This window comes from Ziziphus jujuba, chromosome 4 (assembly GCF_031755915.1).
Source record: "Ziziphus jujuba cultivar Dongzao chromosome 4, ASM3175591v1".
Taxonomy (NCBI): domain Eukaryota; kingdom Viridiplantae; phylum Streptophyta; class Magnoliopsida; order Rosales; family Rhamnaceae; genus Ziziphus; species Ziziphus jujuba.
This window is the reverse complement of record NC_083382.1, coordinates 14,011,627-14,032,616: the sequence shown is the minus strand read 5'-3', so window position 1 is coordinate 14,032,616 and position 20,990 is coordinate 14,011,627. Positions and strand designations below refer to the sequence as shown.

The following is a 20,990-nucleotide window of genomic DNA, read 5'->3' as shown; positions in this document are numbered from 1 at the left end:
CAGAAATGTCAAAAATGCCTGCTGTAGTATACTGTCATGGATTAATATATAGGTCTTTTGATGAAAGTTGAAGTCACAGCTGCTATGTCTGTGCAAGTGGAGTAAATTAAACATATTTTTGTGCTTATTTTATGAAAGGTATTGAAAGCAAATTTTTACAGAAAATAATAATAATAATAATTAACATACAAATAATAGAAACAATCAAATATGGTGAGGTAATTTATGTGCTTTTAGTAAGATAATAACTGGTTTGCACCAGCGATTGGATAAAATTTCTTTCAACGTTATATCAAAGTTTCGTTAGCTTTTAAGTTATTGGATTTAAGTCAGAGTGGTTCTTAGCTACGTGGAATTTTTCTTTATTTTCTTCTTTTTCTTGTTCATGGGTGAGGTATAATATGGTCACGTTATTCAATTTTTGTAGAGGTGAGAAATCTGTTGAGTTAGAATTGGACTCACTGATTATCTACAGTTATAAACCATAGATATTTTTCTTGTAAGTTTTGTCAAAAAGAGAACTCTAGTTTGAATTTATTGTGGGGTCAGAAACAAAATGAGAAAATCAAATTGAACTGCGATCAAGCTAAGTTGTTCAACCATCTATGGCTAAAAACCAAAGACTTCCAAGTGATTTGAGTGTGGGTTTGTAATTCCCTAAAATGGAATTTGACTTAGGATAATACAATAGAGGTACCCTTTTTACCCATTTTTCTAAATAGTATAATCCCATAATTGTCACCAAATTTTCAAATGGGTTTGAATATTAACCACAAAAAAAAAAAAAAAAAATCTCTAATAAATTTGTTTACGTCACAAGTGGGACGTTGAAAATCTAATTTCAATATACAGCAGCAGCTCCAAGCATGTGTCTATGGTCAAACGCCGCAAACTATGACCTCACTCACTGTAATCATTTGAAATCAAAGACAAAGACATTCACACTCGCCCGCCACCTTCTGGATCAACACAAAACCGTGTTTTCTGAAATGATAATGTTTTTCGTTTTCTAAAAACACAACTGTCATTCTTGTCTCCTCTCTGCCTCTTTACTCTCTTAACATTTTTGTTCCAAAAACACTTTTTTTATTTTTTTATTTTCCGTCCCTTTGCTTCTTCATCTTCATTATGTTTCTCACAAAGCTTCCTTTTTTCTTCATAACCACCATTTCTATAATCTTTTCTTTAAACCCAGTTTCACCCACCACTGAGTTTGTCTTCAACACCAATTTCAACTCCACAAACCTCTTGCTCTTCGGAAACGCTACCATCCAATCATCCATCCTTAGTCTCACCTATGACTCCATCACCTTTTCAATGGGTCGTGCATTGTACCCTCTCAAAATCCCCACAAAACCCACAAACTCTTCTTCTTCCACAGGACTGCTTCCGTTCTCGACCTCCTTCATCTTCTCTGTTGCTCCAGCTGAGCATTTACTTCCTGGCCATGGTTTTGCTTTCCTGTTCGTGCCTCTTCCCGGTATGAATGGCACTAGCCCTGCTCAGCATCTGGGTCTTTTCAACTTCACCAATGATGGTAAGTCCAATAACCATGTTTTCGCTGTCGAATTCGATGTGTTTGAGAACCAAGAATTCAAGGACATTGATGATAACCATGTTGGTTTGAATGTTAACTCCCTTACTTCTGTTGCTTCACATACTGCTGGGTATTGGGATGGTGCGGAAGAATTCAAGGAGTTGGAGATTGTTAGTGGCGTCAATTATCAGGTGTGGATTGAGTTTTTGGATTCGAGAATTAATGTGACTATGGCTCCTGCAGGTAGTAGGAAGCCTAAGCGGCCATTAATAAGCGAGGTTGTTGATCTTTCTAGTGTTCTTCTAGATGAAATGTATGTGGGTTTTACAGGGGCAACTGGGCAATTGGTTGAGAGTCATAGGATATTAGCTTGGAGCTTCAGTAATACCAATTTCTCAATTGGTGATGCTTTGGTGACACAGAATTTGCCTTCCTTTGTTGTTTCAAAAGGGTCGGTTTTTGGATCAAAAGGGTTCATTGCAGGTGTTTGTCTTGCTGGTATTTTTCTACTGGTAGGATCTGGGCTTTTGGTCGTTTGGTTTGTGGTTTTAAGGAGGAAGGGGAAAAAGAAGGAGGATGAGGAAATTGAAGATTGGGAATTGGAGTATTGGCCACATAGGATTGATAATCAAGAGATATATGCAGCAACGGAGGGATTTTCGGAAAAAAATGTGATTGGTTTTGGAGGGAATGGAAAGGTCTATAAAGGGGTGTTGGCAGGAGGAATAGAAGTTGCAGTGAAGAGAATTTCACTCCAAAATGAAGATGGAATGAGGGAGTTTTTGGCTGAGATTTCAAGCTTAGGGAGATTGAAGCACAGGAATTTGGTAGGCCTAAGGGGTTGGTGTAAAAGTGAGAAAAGAAGCATGGTTTTGGTTTATGATTATATGGAAAATGGTAGCTTGGACAAGAGGATATTTGAATGCAAAGAGAGTGTGATGCTGAGTTGGGAACAAAGGATTAAGGTTTTGAAAAATGTAGCTTGCGGGGTTTTGTATCTACATGAGGGTTGGGAAGCCAAAGTCTTGCATAGAGATATTAAGGCAAGCAATGTGCTGCTTGATAAAGATATGAATGCTAGGTTGGGTGACTTTGGGTTAGCTAGAATGCACCATCATGGAACATTGTCTAGCACCACAACAAGAGTGGTTGGGACTGTTGGTTACATGGCGCCAGAAGTGGTTCAAACCGGTCGAACCTCAGTGCAAACTGACGTGTATGGTTTTGGAGTATTGGTATTAGAAGTAGTATGTGGACGAAGACCGATTGAGGAAGGAAAGCCAAGCTTGGTAGATTGGTTATGGAGGCTAATGGAGAGGGGTGAACTTGTTTCTGCTCTTGATGAGAGGTTGAAGACTAGGGGCGGATATAGCATGGAGGAAGTGGAGAGAGTGCTTTATTTGGGTTTGTTATGTGTGAATCCTGAAGCTCAAGGCAGGCCAACAATGAGGGAGGTTGTGAAGGTATTGGAGATGAAAGCTGATGCTGCTGAGACTAGTGAAGATGAAGGAATGGAGGTGAATCTGCTCGAGAAAATGAAAACAACCGCTATGTTTTCTAAGTTCGGTATAAACTTTGGTGGAAGGGGACATCCTACAATTGAGGAGATTAGACAGTCACATTCATCTTCGATATCTCTTGGGAATTCGGATATAATCAGAGAGGGTAGATGAAAAAACAAAAAAGTTTGTGAAATTGGAAATTATATTTGATCACCTTTATAATCTGTTCACCAGATTGAACCGTTAAACAAAAATTCATTCGTTCATTCATTTCTTCATGTCTGCTCAATACAGAGTTTTGTTCTGCCTATGTATCATGTATATGTGTGCGTGTGTGTGTATATATATTAAATTGGCGGCAGATTTTCAGTTTTGATTGGGTTTTTTATATTCTTTGAAGGTGTTAACTGCATTTGAATGCTCAAAGGTTGATCATTTACCATGAGAGATCCATAATTGGTGTATCAAATTTGAGAGGAAAAAAAAAAAAAATCATATGTTTTTTTTGTCTCTAATTCCAAAAATAGAAAAAACTTTATAATATACATCCATTGTACTAATGATGTGCTATAATATACTAAGAGAATGTAACATAAAACCAAAATTTTTGAAGCATTTGTTATTGAAAGAATAACTCCTTCTATTATATCTTTTAGTGAATGAGCTCTCAAATTTGAAAAAGGCCATCGCCATTAGGAAATCTAATTAAATAATTCGAATCAATTTATTAGTGTTTTAATCCATACTGATATTTTAAAACAACGTCGTTTAAACAGCCCGGATGAAAACCCTTTCTACTCTGAGTTTCTGGAGGACACAAATGGAAATTATGGATTTGTCAAGGGGCAAAAGAGGGAGGAAGTAAATTTTCTTTTCTGTTTGGATTCTTGAGAGAAAAAAAAGGAAAAAACTTCAGCTTTTTCTTGTATTTGTATCAGTCTGTTTTTGCTTTTCCGTGATATTTATCTGAGCTCTGTGATTACAGGAATTTGATTTTTGGGTGTGTTTGTAGAATACAAAATGTGCTTTTGAAGTTCATGGAAAATGAAGTTTGGTACAGTATTAATTCTTTATAGAATTTAATCCTCTTATAATTAAGGGATAGAAACTAATTTATTCTCTAATTTACATGTTGCTGTTCAACCAGGGGTGGTTCTTTCCATGTTTGGTAGAAAAACTAAATATGCTTCTTTATTTATTTATTTATATTTTCGTAAATAAGCTACATATCCTTGTAAGTTTGGTAGACCAAATAAGTTAGATTAGTTATTTAACCAAAAAACAAAAAAAAAAAGGGTTAGTTTAGTTAAAAGTTTGAAACAAATCTGTTAGTCATGCTAGAAAAATCAGTCAGTCAGGTTAGTCATGAAAAAGAAATAGGTAGGAGGAAAAAATATGAGTGAGATACCTACTTTTTTCACCATATATATATATATATATATATACGGAAATTTTATGGTGAGGACGGTCCGCATGAGAACCGTAGTATTAGTGACGGTTTTTCATAGTATTAACGACGATTTCTTAGAAAATTGTCACCAATAATATAAAAAACGGTTACCAATACTATGGTCTGCATGAGGATAGTCCGCACTATAGACGGACTGTATATATATATATATAATGGTGGTTTCTGTGAGGTGGAATTGAAACAAATGGGTATTTATGTTGAGGTTTTGTGGTTGCGCTCTAAAATGTCAATCCTCTAGAAGGAGTAATCCAAGCGCATACTACCTTTAGGATCTTCAAATATAGCCAATGTTGAGATTTATAAATGGTCATGTTTTTTATTTTTTTGTTTTTAAAATATAGAATAAAAATATTTTTATATTATTTTATAAAAATAATGAGTATTTGATCAATTATGTTTGAAAATAATTTTCAAAAACCAAAATTATATTTTTAGGGACGGTGCATGCTGTTTTGGATTGTTGTATAAGGTAAATTGTCATTTTTACTCTTCTCTGTCGATGCTCAAATATCAAATATGGTGAACCAACATATTTTTAATTTTTTTAAAAACTATGAAAAACATCTTTTTATTAGTTTCTTTTCTATTTTTCTCTTAAAACATTTTTTGAAAATAATGGCCAAACAACATATTTTTGTTTTAAGAACAATTTTCTGTTTTCAAAAACAAAAAACAGTTTTTAAAACAGATGGCTAAACATGCTTGCACACTTCAACAATGTCCTAAATACATTCGGAAATGAACCCACATGTAAAAGTGGGGATGGTCGGCTCATTATTTGTGTTAGCATATTTATTCATTATTTCAATACAAGTTAACACCTACACTATACTAGTCATGGAGATGGCCTCAAGGCGCTTTGAATCATATACAACTGTTGTTGGTTGGAATGAAAGCAGCCTCAGGACGGAGTTATGCTTCTTGCTGGGTATTAGTGGTGGAACTGGCAATTTTTAGGGAAGAAAGCAGCCCCTTTTGCGGCAGAGTGGACAGCAAGTAGCATAATTCTGTTTATTCCAGCAACAATAGTAAATGCTTTGTTCCATCTCTATCACTAGTATAGTTTGGAAATAATGAATAAATCTACTGATACAAACATCATATTCCATCACAAACAGCATTCTTTATAATGGTATCTCATACAGGGATCTAAGTTATGCTCTTGAAAATTCATTTGATGAATGGTCTCTCAATTCTGTATTTTACATTTATCTAGAATATAGATTACATTACTAAAATGACGTTAAATTATCTTGGGTTGATACAGATCATGGACATGTTCATCCATTTGATGGGCCTGGAAACATGCATCAGAAGACAGAAGGTGTCATTTCAATGGAGAAGAGAATTGGACAATCGATCAGCCTAAACACAATGAAATCAACTTAATTATAATGATGATTCAGAAGTTGTCATGGTTTCATATATTGATGTTGGAACTAGAAAAAGGACCTTTATAAAAACGGATGATGTTGCAGGCATCCAGGATATGCATAATTATACCTTGTGTTGCTGCTTTCATTGCAAATTAAAATAAATAATGGTTTTTAAGTGAAAAAGTCTACAACTTTTTGTTTGGACACTTGGAAGAGTGCAAAATTTTGTCTTCTTGGATGTAGTCTCTGTTTTGTTTTTCATGTTTTTATTATTATTATTTAATCTGAGTTTGTGATTAGAGGAATTTGATTTGGGTGGGTTTGAAGATTCAGGAGTTCATGGAAAAAGCAATACAGTGCAGTTGAAATCTAATCAAGGATCCGAGTCAAGCATCCCAGTGGAGTCCATGGGATTGAGCTCCTAAAAGTTTTAGAGGCTTTGGATGTAAGTTAGTTCCCTTCATTCAAATTCAATTACACTACATAGTTTTCGTTTACTCAAATTGAGTTAGACTTCATAGCTTTTCCTATTACCCTCTCTCTTTTTATTTTTGGCATACAATGTATTTCATTAAATTTCTTACAGCCATGGAAATATAGTATCTGTAAAAATTTAATTGATTGAATGGTAGCATTGGGCTTGGTTGTCAATTCATTTATGTGATTATAGGTCCTTTGGCATTTTGGACTTGGGATTATGGTCTTGCTAAAGTAGTTGACTAGTTGATCAATCATGGATCACCTGTTTCATTTGTAGAAGAATCAGTTCAGAAATCCCAACTGAAAAAAAAAAAAAAAAAATGACTGAGGTATTAAAGATCGTTCTGTCACAAGATCCAAATGTACATGTGTTAAAAAAATTTTGACAGAGAAATTTAATATGGGAAAAAAAAGAAGATTATGAGCTGCTTGACTTATTATATGTGGGTAGGGAAACATAGTTGTTACATTCCTTGTTTATATGGTGGACAGATTCAGAGAGTTCACTGATAAGAACTGGGAGATTTCAATGGTCCTATGTGTTTATGGAATGTAAAAAAAGTAGCTGATGGACTAGCTAATATTTTGATCAGCAGTCAATGAATAGGTAGATTCTAAAGTCACTCTGTTTTTTATTAGGAGGTTGTTTATGAAGATTTGATGCCTTATGGTTTGTTGGAGGAGATTCTGTGATTTTGGTAGTTCGGCTTATGGTTTGTTGGAGGAACAATTGGAAAGAGGAGAATGACGAGATTTGAAGATTAAGAATTGAAGTGTTGGTCACACTGGACCGATAGTCAAGAGACTTATGCAGCAACATGAAGAAAAATGCGATTGGTTTTGGAGGGGATGGAAAGGTCTATAAAGGGGTTTTGGCAGGAGGAATAGAAGTTGCAGTGAAGAAATTTCACTCCAAAATGAGCATGGGATGAGGGAGTTTTTGGTTGAAATTTCAAGCTTGGAGAGATTGAACCATAGAAATATGATATAGGGTTGAGGGGTTGGTTATAAGCGTGAAAAAAGAAGCATGGTTTTGGTATATAATTAATTGGGAAACGGAGGCTTGGACAAGAGGATATTTGAATGCAAGGAGAGTATGGTATTGAGTTGAGAAGAGAGGATTAAGGCTTTGAAGGATGTATAGCTTGTGGGGTTTTGTATATGCACCAGTGTTGGAAGCCAAAGTCTTGCATAGAGATATTAAGGCAAGCAATATGTTGCTTAATAAAGATATAAATGCTAGGTTAGGCGACTTTGGGCTTGCTAGAATGCATCATCATGGTACATTGGAAGGCATTACTGGAATGACAAGGATATAAATGCTAGTTTGAGAATTTTGGCTACCAGATTGAATTATTTAACAATTAATTCATCTGTTCATGTATGCTTAGTGTAATACAGAGTTCTTTTATATATATATATATATATATAGCTGCAGATTTTCAGTTTCATGGGATTTTTACTCTCTGAATGTGCTAACTGAATTTCAATGATCACGGGTATAATTCATGCAATGTAACAGTCAACAGATTTGTAATGCTGAAAGTTATATAACCTGTCTTCTTTTTCCTCTCTCTCTCTCTTCCCCCTTGTTTGTATTTCCTGCATGAGTAGCTTTAGCATGATTGTAGGTAAAAATTGTCTTCAATGAAAATGTAGTTTTGGATTCTCTTGAATTTGAAAATGTCAAGGGAGTGGAATGAAACAATGTTTTACATCAAAAGCCAAAAAACTTTAAAAAAAAAAAAAAGTTTCAAGTTGAGTTAGGAAAACTGCGAATTTATATGAAAAATCCTCAAATGAAAATTTAGAAGAACTGAAATGGATACAGAAATAAAATTCAATAACTGATATGAATATGAAAAAAGTTTGTGGCAGTCATTTACCCAGGAAGGAAAAAATGTTAAAAATATATTTTGGGGACGTCGCCTTCAAGCCAGCACCAGTGGTCTAGTGGTAGAATAGTACCCTGCCACGGTACAGACCCGGGTTCGATTCCCGGCTGGTGCACCACCTTTTTTTTTTTTTTTTTTAAAAAGAATTTAATATTTAGTTTTTCTGTTTTGCTTTGATAATAGATTAGTTTGATTATGTCATACGAAGAACCTGCCATAGGAAATTTGGAATCAACTAACTAAATTAAGAACTTTTTAGCAATATAAATATAATTATTTCATTTCATAGTAATAACTCAAATCAAAGAGCCTGTGGCCTAATGTCCTTAAGGTGCATGCCTTAAGGTGCATGACTTCTAACCTGCTTGCTTTAGCTTTTTCATAATATTTTCTTAGAAAAAGAAAATAAAAAGAATAAAACCATCCAAAAAGAAAACCTCTAGCAATATAAATATAAATATAATTTTTTTCTTTTTTTTAGCAATATATTTATAATTATTTTATTTATTAATAATAATATAATTCAAATCCAAATTGTCTGTGGCCTGATGGACGAGAAAAACTTCAGTGTATCGGTGATACCAGCTCATTTGGTATCACTTCTAATGCATTGCTAACACGTATTAAAAAAAAAATATTTAAAATATAAAATATAAAAAATAATAATAATTTTTTTTTTAAATATATACCAGCAATATATTAATAATGGTACCAGATGAACTGGTACCACCGATGTATTGAAAATTTTCTCCTGACGGACCTAAAACGCCTTACTTTTAATCATGAGATTGTGCGTTCGATTCCCACCAGGCGTGCTGCCTTTGGGTTTCTATTCATGTACATGTGTACAATCCTTAATATAAACATAATTATTCCTTTTTAGCAATTAAATATAATTTTCCTCCTTTTTTTTTAGCAATATAAATATAAATATTTCAATTAAATATAATCTTTCTTCGTTTCTAGCAATACAAATATAGATATTTCATTCAATAATTATAAAGCACCTGTGGCCTAATGAACTTAAGGCGCTTGATTTCTAATTAAATATAATTATTTCATTTAATAGTAATAATTCCAATTAACGGCGATTTATAATTTTTTTCTTCTTTAATATAAATATAAATATTTTATTTAATAGTAATAATTTAAATCAAAGCGATTTGGTGCCTAATCGATATTAATAATTCCAATTAATGGTGATTTATAATTTTTTTCCTTAATACAAATATGATTATTTCATTTAATAGTAATAAATTAAATCAAAGCATTTTGGTCTAATAGACTTAAAGCGTTTGACTTTTAATCAGGCGATTGTGGGGGTTTTATAATTTCTTTTAATATAAATATGATTACTTCATTTAATAGTAATAATTTAAATCAAAACGCCTGTGTCCTAACAGACTAAAGGTGCCAAATTTCTAATTAGCAACATAAATATGATTATTTCATTTAATAGTAATAATTCCAATTTTAATAGCAATAATTTAAATCAAAGCGTTTGTGGCTTAATAGACTTAAGGTGCCTGACTTCTAATCAAACAATTATGGCTTTGAGTCCCACCAGGCATGCTGACTTTGAGTTTGTATTCATTTCCTAATGTACAATCCATAATATAAATATAATTATTCCTCTTTAGCAATATAAATATAGTTATTCCTCTTTAGCAATATAAATATAATTATTTCATTTGACAGTAATAATTCCAATTAAATTGTTTTCTTGAAAGTATCTTCGAAATGTAATTAATAAAAACTACTTTTAATTTGAATACGAAAGCCATTTTAATAACATTTTTATTATAATGTCATTGATAATTTAAATTTAATACTATTTTTTTTATAAAATTACACCATATAATGACATTATCTACAAGTGTCATTTGATATTCCTATTATCTAAGTAAAATTCTAACATTATTTACAAATGTCACTTATTTTTCTATTATATAGGTAAATTAGTAATAGTGACATTAATTTTTTTATAAATCATTAGCATTTTTTAATATTATAATATCTCCAAATTAAATGTTGTCTATTTTGTCTATACAAGTGAAAAAAAATTATTTTGTAATATCTCCATATTAAATATTGAAGAGCGGAAAAAACTATCAAATAGTTTTTCATTTTTATTTTTTTATTCAAATAGCTAAGATTTACTCTTAACACACAGAGAGAGAGAGAGAGAGAGAGAGAGAGAGAGAGAGAGAGAGAGAGAGAGAGAGAGAGAGAGAGAGAGAGAGAGAGAGAGATAAGATAATATATATATATATATATGTATATATAAATCATAATGTTATTAGATAATAGTTATTTAAACTATTAGATAAAATTTTACTTATTAAAAGAATTTTATAATTATTTAGTAGCATGGTAATGATCAAATAAATTATTTAATAGCATAATTATAAATAAAATATCTATATATATGTAATATTCACATTTATTTGCTTATAGCATCTTTTTTATTTGTTTATAATATAATTCGTTATAACTTTATGAGATACATTTTTGAGGAAAAAAAAAAAACTTTCGAGTAATAAACATAAAACAATAAAGCAAATTAAATTCAAAATACAATTTTCTAATCATAAAACCATATTTCCATTGTCAAATAATATAAAACTTATAAATAAAAGTTGCATCCTGCTCAAATACCATTATAAAGCAATCAAATATTAATAAGTACTTAATATGTCTACTCAACAGTTCAAATGAATATAATATTAAATAGTATTCAATCTTGTATTACTAAACTAATATCTTTATATTACTTCACATATTCTTCAAAAACTTACAACAAAATATAAAATGGTTATTTGAGTGAATATACACATACATAAATATTTTAAGGCTTTTTTTTTTTTTTTTTGTAAGGACATATATATTGTAAGTTATTTGAGTATATATAAACATAATATTTTTTTGATTGTATATTGTATTGAATTACTCATTTTAATTAATGATAGTGGCTTTTTCTTTTTTAAAGATGCAATAAATAGTTTGAATGATATTAGTCTACAATTCCAAAGTTAATATGAAAATAAAATTTGGCAACATTAAATTTATAGTGCATTACCATTCTATTTACTCCATTATAACTTTGTTCACATGCCAAGTTAATGTACTACCTACAGGCTACAATATCTTCTATGTTATTCATATTTGATATTGATCTTCATAAATATGCTTTAGGTTTTTGTGCTACATCAAACCAAATTCTCTTGGCATTAGGACAAAAAAGAATATGGAAAACAAAATCTGTAGGATTACTTGAAGACCAACGGCCTTCAGTAACAATTTCTCCTGACCCAACCCAATCTAACAATTTGCACTTGTTTTTATTGGAGTTATTGTTCATACTCTTTAACCAATAAGGCATCAAAATAATGGAAATAAATATCACTTATAAAAACTTATTATTAGCTATAAATATATGTCTATATGTACACAAAAAAAATAAAATAAAAATTATTGAGGTAGAAGATATATGAGCATTTGCTGGTTCCTCAGTTGTTTGATTATGGCTCTACAAGTTTAATTATATATTCATAGAAACATTAACCATACAAATGGATTATTAAGAATAAAAAAAGATAGTTGATTTAATAGAATGTAATATTATCTGATTTTTCATCAAATTATTAATTAAACTTTCCATACGAGCCACTTTGTCTTCTAGTGCTGCCTGCTTATCTTGCATTTGATTAATATAATCATCTCTTTGTTGAAGTATTGATAACCTTGCAAGGGTAACTCCTTTAATAATCCTTTTTACTCTTCTTGGATTTTTTCAAGTAAGGACTTTTGCTAAAGCATCTTCTTGCAAATTTGATAGAGAAGATGATGATTTTTCCTCAACTTTTTTGAGCTTATTCTATTAAAAAACAATTCAAAAAAAAAAAGATTTCATGAACATAAGTATTTTACATTTTCTATATAATTACTTCTTAACATATTCACCAAATAAAAACAATTTAAAAAAAGGGATCCAAAGTCACTTCTAATTCATGAAAAAAAAAAAAAAACCGCAAAACCAAAAAAAGAAATAGATACATCCATTGTCAACCTCATCCAAAATAGATATAAAATGAAAAAGGCATAAAATAAGTGTATGATATGATATATGGAAGAAATTAAAATAGAAGAGAAAAAAAAGAATGCAAAAACAAGAGAGAGAGAGAGAGGGAGAGAGAATGCAAGAAGAATAGTAATGGAATGACTCATTTGGTATGAGTAAAATGGTAAACTAAAAAAACAACGGTAATAAATTATAAAAACAATAAAACTTACAACAACTTTAGCAGCTATTATAGGTTCTCCATTCTTTTAGTATGTGATCATAACCAAATCGTAGTTCTACCAATTTTTTAGGGTTGTTTACTACTAATTTTTTTTTACACAATTAGAAACAAAACATATTATTAAAATTTGCTCAACATTAAATAAAAAAATGAACAAAAATGAAATTATGTACCATATCATTAGCTAATCGAGCAAATCCTTTGCAACTACAAGAGTTGGGGATTTGTTTTTTTTCTCATACCTCTGAATTTGTCACTTATAGCTTGAAAAGAGTGAAATATACAACATTTATATAATCATATGTCAAGGATAATTTATAATTATTCAGCTAACTCTTTACTACATACCTTGAATTTTGCACTTGTTTTTTGTTTAACAAAGTTCTTCCAGTCATGATCTAATATGATATTACTTGGTTTCAACGTTAATATTTCTTATCCATTAGCTGCTTATTTCAGTTGACCAATAAATCTTGATTTTGATTCTTTCCATAGTTCACCCATCTTTTTGAAAATATATTTCTTTTGCTAGTGCTCATTGACCTAATACCTTTCCTAAAAGTTGAAATATTAATGACATGTAAATAGAGTTTAAATGTTAAGTTGAAAAATAATATGTTCAAATAATTATTATTATTGCTTTTAAAAAAGACAAAGAAATATACCTGGATAGCTTCCTATAAAACTATTTCTATATTTTTGGGAACATTTCTCCAATCATTAATTGTAAAAGGTACAATTTCACACGTTAAAAGTCCCAAAAAACGAAGATAAACCAATAGATTCAACACCAATAGCTTGTCCATATTCATTAAATTTGACTTTAACTTTATAGTCTAGACCAATTTTCTTCACTTTTGTTGGACCTCTCTTTTGTTTTACTCTACTTGGTTGTTTTGTTGGAGTTACTATATCATTTACTTGTTCTTGTGTGACTAAATCTACTTGATGAGCAATTTCTGTGTTCTTTTCAAGATTTTCATCCATATCTCCATGCAATGATAATATGCTATGAGTAGGAGGAGAATGTATTACAGCAACATCATCCGTGTGTTCATATGTTGAATCAATGTTAGCTACATAAGTATCTTTGTATAGCAAATTGCTTTTTAGATACTCATCACTTCCTACACGTTTTGACCTTGATTTTCTTTTGTAAGTAGTTATTGAATCAATGAGTGAATGAGATACTTCTACTACATTCAATGGTGCTTCTTGTTGAGAAGCATTCCTTACACCTCTTAGTTTATGAGATGACTTTTGACTAGGCCTGGTTGAAAAAACAAATAAGACATCAATTAGTATAATTGTCATATTTTCAAAATCATTAAATTCCTTAAACTTTGGTATTATATATATATATATATATTATGCATTATATAGGAAGAAATTTTAGGACCTGCAATTGAAGGGGCATTGAATGTAATACAATCATGTACTAAGAGACATGAAGATATCAAAGCTATTGTGTGTGTAAGAGTAAAAAATATTCTCTTACTATACCCCATTTTGATAAGTTGGTAAAAGCACTCACTGCACTCACTACAATTTAACTCTCTATTTGACAACTTTAGAAGGCCAAAAGAACCATACAGAGAGCAAAATGACTTTATAGAATGTCATCCCACCCATCTATTTTTTCCATATTTAGTGGGAGTTAACTTAAAACTTTTTGAATGTTTAAAGGGTTGTAAACTCATGAAAATAACTTCATAACATCATTGGAAATCTTTGTAATACATATGTGTGTATGTGTTTGTGTATGTCAAAGAAAATACAACTTTTTGACCATAAAAATAAATTAAAATTCACAAATAAGGTTCACAAAAATCAATAAATTTTTGAACAATAGGAGGGGACAAAAACCCTCAATTCTAAATATCTTTTGGAGCAAACAAATGAATTAAAAATCTAAAAATCTTTCTCTCTTATGGGTTTAACGTCTGATTAACTATCCACTACACTGATATCAATTAACAAGAGTAATAATATTGCTAGCTTATATATGAAAACAAGTCTAAATTTTCTTTAAATTTTCTCTAAAACCAAACAGATGGATAATGAAATACTAAAAAAACATAGAATCCAAAAAGAGCACAATATCAAAAAGAAAGAACCTATCTATTATTGGCCCACAAATATGAAAACTAATGGCCAAATCTCTTCAAACCCAATTGAGAGCAATCCAACTCTACCAAAATGAGAAATTGTATTACAGATATTAGTAAAATAAGAATATCAAAAAGCAAAAGAACAAGAGAAAGAGACGTATAAAGAAAAAAGATGAAAGAAATAAAAAAGAAATCGGAAAATCCAAATACATTATGAATTCCAACAATTTATGGACTCAAAATTAAGAGAAAAAAGAAAAGAAAAACAAAAGCCAAAAAAAGAAAAAAAACATCAAACATAATACCTTCAGAGAGAGTTGATATTGGAAAACCAACAAAGAGGGATTGAGGTCGTATAAGATGCCATAATATGTTAGGTTAAGATAGTTTCCTTTTATTGGATTCTGACCCAAAAAAAAAAAAAAAAGTCGCAAATCTCCTGCTAAGTATGAAGTTAGAACTAATTAGTGAGCGACAAATTTCGTGAATACTTCAAAAAAAAATTTTTTTTTTTAAACTTTTATTAATATTATAATCTCTATATACTAATTTCCTTCAATTTTTGTGGATCCAACTTTCAATAGGTAACACTAATTGAAAATTTATGTTATATAATTTTATTTTTTTGTCCATATTACAAATTGCATATATTTGTTTTCTTATCAAATCCGTTACACGGTTGAATTTAGTTTTAAATATTTAATAAAACACTTTAAATGGTTTTTTATATTAATTTTATTTTTACACAAATCTTTTTATTAGTTATATATAATTTGAATGTTTCTTTTTTATTGGTTACAGAGGGGGCACCTTTTTTTAAATGTTGTTTATACGGGTTTTACTTGAATTGGTTATATCAAATAGCTTTTTATTTTATTTTTTTCTATTCAAATGGTTAGGATTGATTTATAAATAAAAAAAAGGAAAGAAATTTTTTTTTATTTTGTAGCAAAAAAGAAAAAGAGTTAAGATAATATATACAAATATATATATATATATATATATATATATCATAATGATAATATATAATGGTTAAATATTTAAACCATAATTGATGATAATTATTGAAAAAAAAAAAGAATTTAGATCTCGTGAGGTCACTTAAAGAATCCACATTTATATTAATTTCCATTCTTCCCTTTTACTTTCTACTTTTCCCTTTTTTGGATTATTGTTTTCCTACTTTTACTTTGATTGGAGGGATATATTAATTTATATATGGTAGCTTCCTCCCCAACTATCATCTAGTACTAGTTTGGAGTTTATACAAAGGCTTTTGATTAGGTTGTATGATGTGAAGATAAATCTCTTCTCTCCTTTATTGGGTTAATCTCTTCTCTCATGAGAGTCTTTTTTAGAAAGTTGCAACTCTTGAAAAGGTAAAACTTTTTTTTTTTTAAGCAAAAGATGAGAATGTTTTAATAGTAAGGAATTGTTACATTAGTAGCAATATATTTTTTGAAGCCACGGAAGGCCTTGTTCTAGCCACCACAAAAGCTTTTTTTTTCTTTTTTTCTTTTTTTTTTTGAAGGAAAAGATGAGAATATACATATAATTATTAGTGATATCATACGAAATTATATAGAATATTGTGGAAATTCAATAAATGTTGGACTTGTTGAATATGTCTATATCTAGATATTAAATTATATTATCAGATTATGCATTGTTAATCGAGCCATTACCATGCTTGAACCTTGCATTATATATTTTCTATGTTGACCTCTTTTTTTTTTGGACAAGTCCTAATTTCAAAAATATTTTGTGTATAATTAGATGTAATTCTCATGAGGATACATAGGATAGTAGAAGCATAAGTAAGTTATGAAACAACAATCTCACTAGGAAGATAAGAAAATGCCAAATATTTGATCTGATCTAGGCTAATATTTTCCAAGGAAAAAGGAAAAGGTTAATTAGTGAGAAAAAAATATAAGAAGATATACTCAATTATTCAATATATCACAACCAAAATCATAAGAAAATATTTTTTAATTTATTATTTTTCTCTACTTAAGTTATTATATGAAGTAGTGGTAATTCGGGAATTCAACACATTGTGGCTTTTGTTATTATAATTTTGAAACTCCATAAAATACTTTTACATCTAAATAATGTCACTTTTACCTCTAGGATCCTAAGACTGCATTTATATATGTAAGAATTTAACATAAATTTATGGTGGTGGAATTCATTAGTATCTTTACTTTTTTCTTTTTCTTTTTTCCCCCTGCATTGATAGAATTTACTTAGGAGAATATATTAAATTTAGAGTTTAATGGATTTAATAAGTTATAAATTTTAAAAGATTTGATAGATTGTTATGGAATTTCATATACTTTATAAAAAATTTGTAAGAATTCAACGAAATCTTTGGGATTAAGATTGAATTTCATACTGACAATTTTCTTCACAATTTCACTTTTAAAATCCTTTCAAATCCATTAAAATTTATCATTTTTAAATTTTTTTTAAAATCAATGACTTTTTGAATACCTCTAGATTTTAAAAGTATAAAATCTATAAAAATCTGAATTGAATATCATTGGATTTGTATAGACTCCTTTCAAATATAAATAGAATACTTCTAAACTTTTAAATACTTTTAAAATCTTTCAAACTCTAAATTGAATATACCCCTCTTAGTTTGGCATTTATGCACTTTTTAGATGCTTACCTTTTTTTTTGGCTTTGTTAATGTGGTCCATACTCTTATTTCTATCCTTTAATACTGTACCACATGAATTAGTTTATTATGGAATGTGTTGTTCATTAGATCGATCATTATGTGATTGGCGCATATGGTGTGCACGGATGTTACTTTTAATAAATTTTGTCATTTCTTTTGAGCTTTCTAAATTATGATGATCTTTAACAAAAGTCTTCTTAGGTTGGTAACATTAAATTTGGCTCCAAAGGATTTGTCGTGCATGAGTTTGAATGTACATCTCTTTTGCTATTGTTTTTTAAAATTTTGTATATATTTTCTATTCAGCCAACTTTGTATATAAGTTAGTGATTTAGATATTATAGATATATTTAATTTAATTGCATATTTTATTACTAACTCTAGTTTATTTAATGTATAGTTACTGTGGATCCATATATGCAATACCGTTATTGTTTACAGGCCATGTTGGACTCAATAGAGAATGATACTACTTTAGGTATTTCTTTTATTGAAAAAATAAAACATCTTATATAAAAATAGATTTTGATTAGTTTTTAATTTATTAATTTGTTAGATAATGATGTTCATAAAAAAACTTGAGATCCCACATAAATGCTGGATATTTGGGATATGCCTGATGTGGAAAATATAAAATTGTATGTAATGAATATGGTCAACTAGATGATAAAATGGCAAATAAAATATCAAGTTTCATTGGGACAATAATAATAGATGGAAAAATGTCCCTCTTATACATAAGAATTAGCATGATGTACCAGGAACATATAAAAAAATAATATGGGACAAGATACAGGTAAATAAGGAATACTTTATTTTAATTATATTCTTTCCTTTTTGAAACAATTTAAAGTATTTAAAAAATTATTAGATACATAAAAATTGTTTATAATTTTATAGGAAAAGTTTATCATACCTGCGTATGCTAAAAGTTGGGTTATGAAGAAATGTGGCAGAAAATTGAGTACCTGGAAGCCTTATATTAAGAAAGAGAATTACAGTGAGCATTTGAGATTTAAGCAATAAATGTTATATAAAGATAAAATAGTATGTGATGATCAGTGGGAGCATTAATCAAAGAATGGTATGAGGAAAGCGCTAAGGTATATATATGTATGTTTATGTTCTTACGCTAGCTACAAGTAGTAAATAATAATATATTATAAAAAGATTGATAATAATATTAACTGATTATTTTTTTAAGGCAACAATTGCTAGGAACGAATTGAGTTGTGGTAAGAAAAAGTATAATCACACTACAGGAGCAATGAGCTTTGCATGAGTTAGAGTAGATAAGGTGTGTATTATGTATAATTATAATTTATAATTTATATAATTCTTTAACTTTTTGTACACCCATTGTAAATTTGTAGAAGAAGGAGACAAGATGGATCTTTTAACAACGATGGAACAAGAGAAATTTTGCTATGTTAACAAAGTATGCTTTAATATAGTTTGTGCTAACATTTTCAATGATAGAACTCTCTAAGTTAATATCTACATATCTCAAATTGTTATTTGTTTTATTACATTTAGCTGCAATTAAAAGATAATGAGGGTCAAGATGCATTGCAAAAGACTACTCATAATGATGCATTTGCATAAGTTATGGGGAAAGATAAAAATGGTCCAGTTTGAATGTATAGGTTTGGTGTTTGGTTAATTGATGTATGGAAAGATAAATCTAGCTCTAAATTATACCAAATTGCCATTGATGCATTATAAAATGAAGTAACTAATTTAAAAGTTAAACTTTAAAATCTTGAAGTGATTTGTTTGGTGATGCAAATGTTCCAAATAATGCTGTTCATAAATCTTGACAAGTATTAATATACTTTTATTTTCGGGATATTGGTAGCTATGCACCCCAAACTTTATCGAGGTTGAACACATTGCACCCTAAATATTTTTTCCTGGCATTATGCACCATAAACTTCCATTTCACTTGTACCGTTAATTAATCTATTAAAAATGCTTAACAGAATAATCACGTGTTGCTCATGTGCTCATTAAGTGAGGATAGATCAGGTAATTTTATAGGCCTCATCACGTGCCTTTCGCATGTGTGATTAGGGATCAGAAACTAGTCTCCTCAAATAGGGATTTTTGAGCAGGAAAAATGACTGAGATTCATCTTAGGGATTCATCGATTGAGTAGAATTTGATTAGAGTTAGAGTTTGGGAAAGGAAATTGCGCAGCATGAACAAAAATTAAAGATGAGTTTTACGCGAACAAAAATTGAAAGAGTTGAGCTTATCTAAGAAGTGAAGTTGAAAGATGAAGAAAATGGAGAATGAGATCCCCAAATATTGTAAGTGGCTCTGAAATTTTTCGCATCTTTATTTGGGTTGTAGGTAATTTTTTGCATCTTTGTTTGGAATTTCATATATGGTTTGAAAAGTGAAAATTATTGAAGGTTGGTGTTGGTTCTGGATCCCATATCCCATCTTTTTTAAAAACCTTATTCCCCATCTCCCGCACACATTATGTATTAAATTAATTTGTTATTGGGTTTGTGGATGAGGCGTGATCCCAAATCTGGATTTCCCTGGATGGGATGTGGGTTATTTTAGGACGTTTGTGTTTATATGTGTGTAAATTGAATTAAAAAAATGATGTTAATTACATTGTGGTTGGTGTAAATTGAATTAAAAAAATGATGTTAATTACATTGTGGTTGGTGTATGTATAGTACGCTTGAATTAATGATTAAAATACTTTAAGTTTTAAATGAGTAAGGCATAATGCCAAATAATATGTGACTAGTAGAGAAATAAGAATCTAGTTGTTTACAACTATATTTTCTTATCTAGCATCTATATTACTGCATGTCTTTTTATTTATTGTTTTTTTATATTTTAAAATATGATTGCAGTTGCTGGGTTAGGGTACTTTATCCTAAAAGCTCACCATGATGGTGACTTGTTTGACAGAATGGCTAAGACAATGTACTTAGAAGGGAGTGTTAATTTTATTGACTACTGCCACGTTAACATTGTGTATTACTTTAGCTTTGATAAGTTTGCAAAGCTATTTGGAAGAAAAGGTCAATGTTCTTACTTCTATCAGATTTCTAAGAAGAGCATAAATGATTGTTTGATAAAAAATACTAGGAGATCAGGATGTGGTAGACATGTGCAGTATTATGTCTAATAGTAGAGTTATGGAAACATATTTAATTCAGCAAGTGCCTTTGGGATTTTTAACCAATGGATCTCACAATTAAAAGAAGGAACTAGTTACCCAACAACTTGAACCCTAAACTGATCTACACCAATCCTAAGAACTAGGTTTAGATACCCCTCCCCAACCAGAAAATGATATTCCTAATTTTAATCTGCATGTTAGTGGAGGTGAACAGAGTGATTAGGACAATTTTGGTGGCAAGGAGTCCCAGTCACATAATGATTGGCTTGATTTTGACATACATGTTAGTGGAGGTGAAAAGAGTGATCATATTAAAGGAGGTGAAGAGAATACTCAGGACAATGTTGGTGGTAACAAGTACAAGGGCAGTAGTCATTATAATATCAATGATAATGATCATGAGGAGGATAATGATGATTCTAATTTTTAGCAATCTAATTATGAGCTTTCAGATGATAAGGTTATGTTTAGGGATAA

General features: G+C 29.9%; 1 protein-coding gene and 1 non-coding gene across 2 annotated transcripts; both read left to right on the top strand.

Annotated features, from left to right (window-relative positions):
- Positions 1–1,015: 1,015 nt before the first annotated feature.
- On the top strand, positions 1,016–3,412 carry LOC107434065 (probable L-type lectin-domain containing receptor kinase VII.2). Its single transcript, XM_016045479.4, has one exon. It carries the CDS (start codon positions 1,129–1,131, stop codon positions 3,208–3,210), a length of 2,082 nt encoding a protein of 693 aa, XP_015900965.3. The 5' UTR covers positions 1,016–1,128; the 3' UTR covers positions 3,211–3,412.
- Positions 3,413–8,305: 4,893 nt separating this feature from the next.
- On the top strand, positions 8,306–8,376 carry TRNAG-GCC (transfer RNA glycine (anticodon GCC)). The gene has a single exon. It is a non-coding gene; the product is annotated as a tRNA-Gly (tRNA).
- Positions 8,377–20,990: the final 12,614 nt, after the last annotated feature.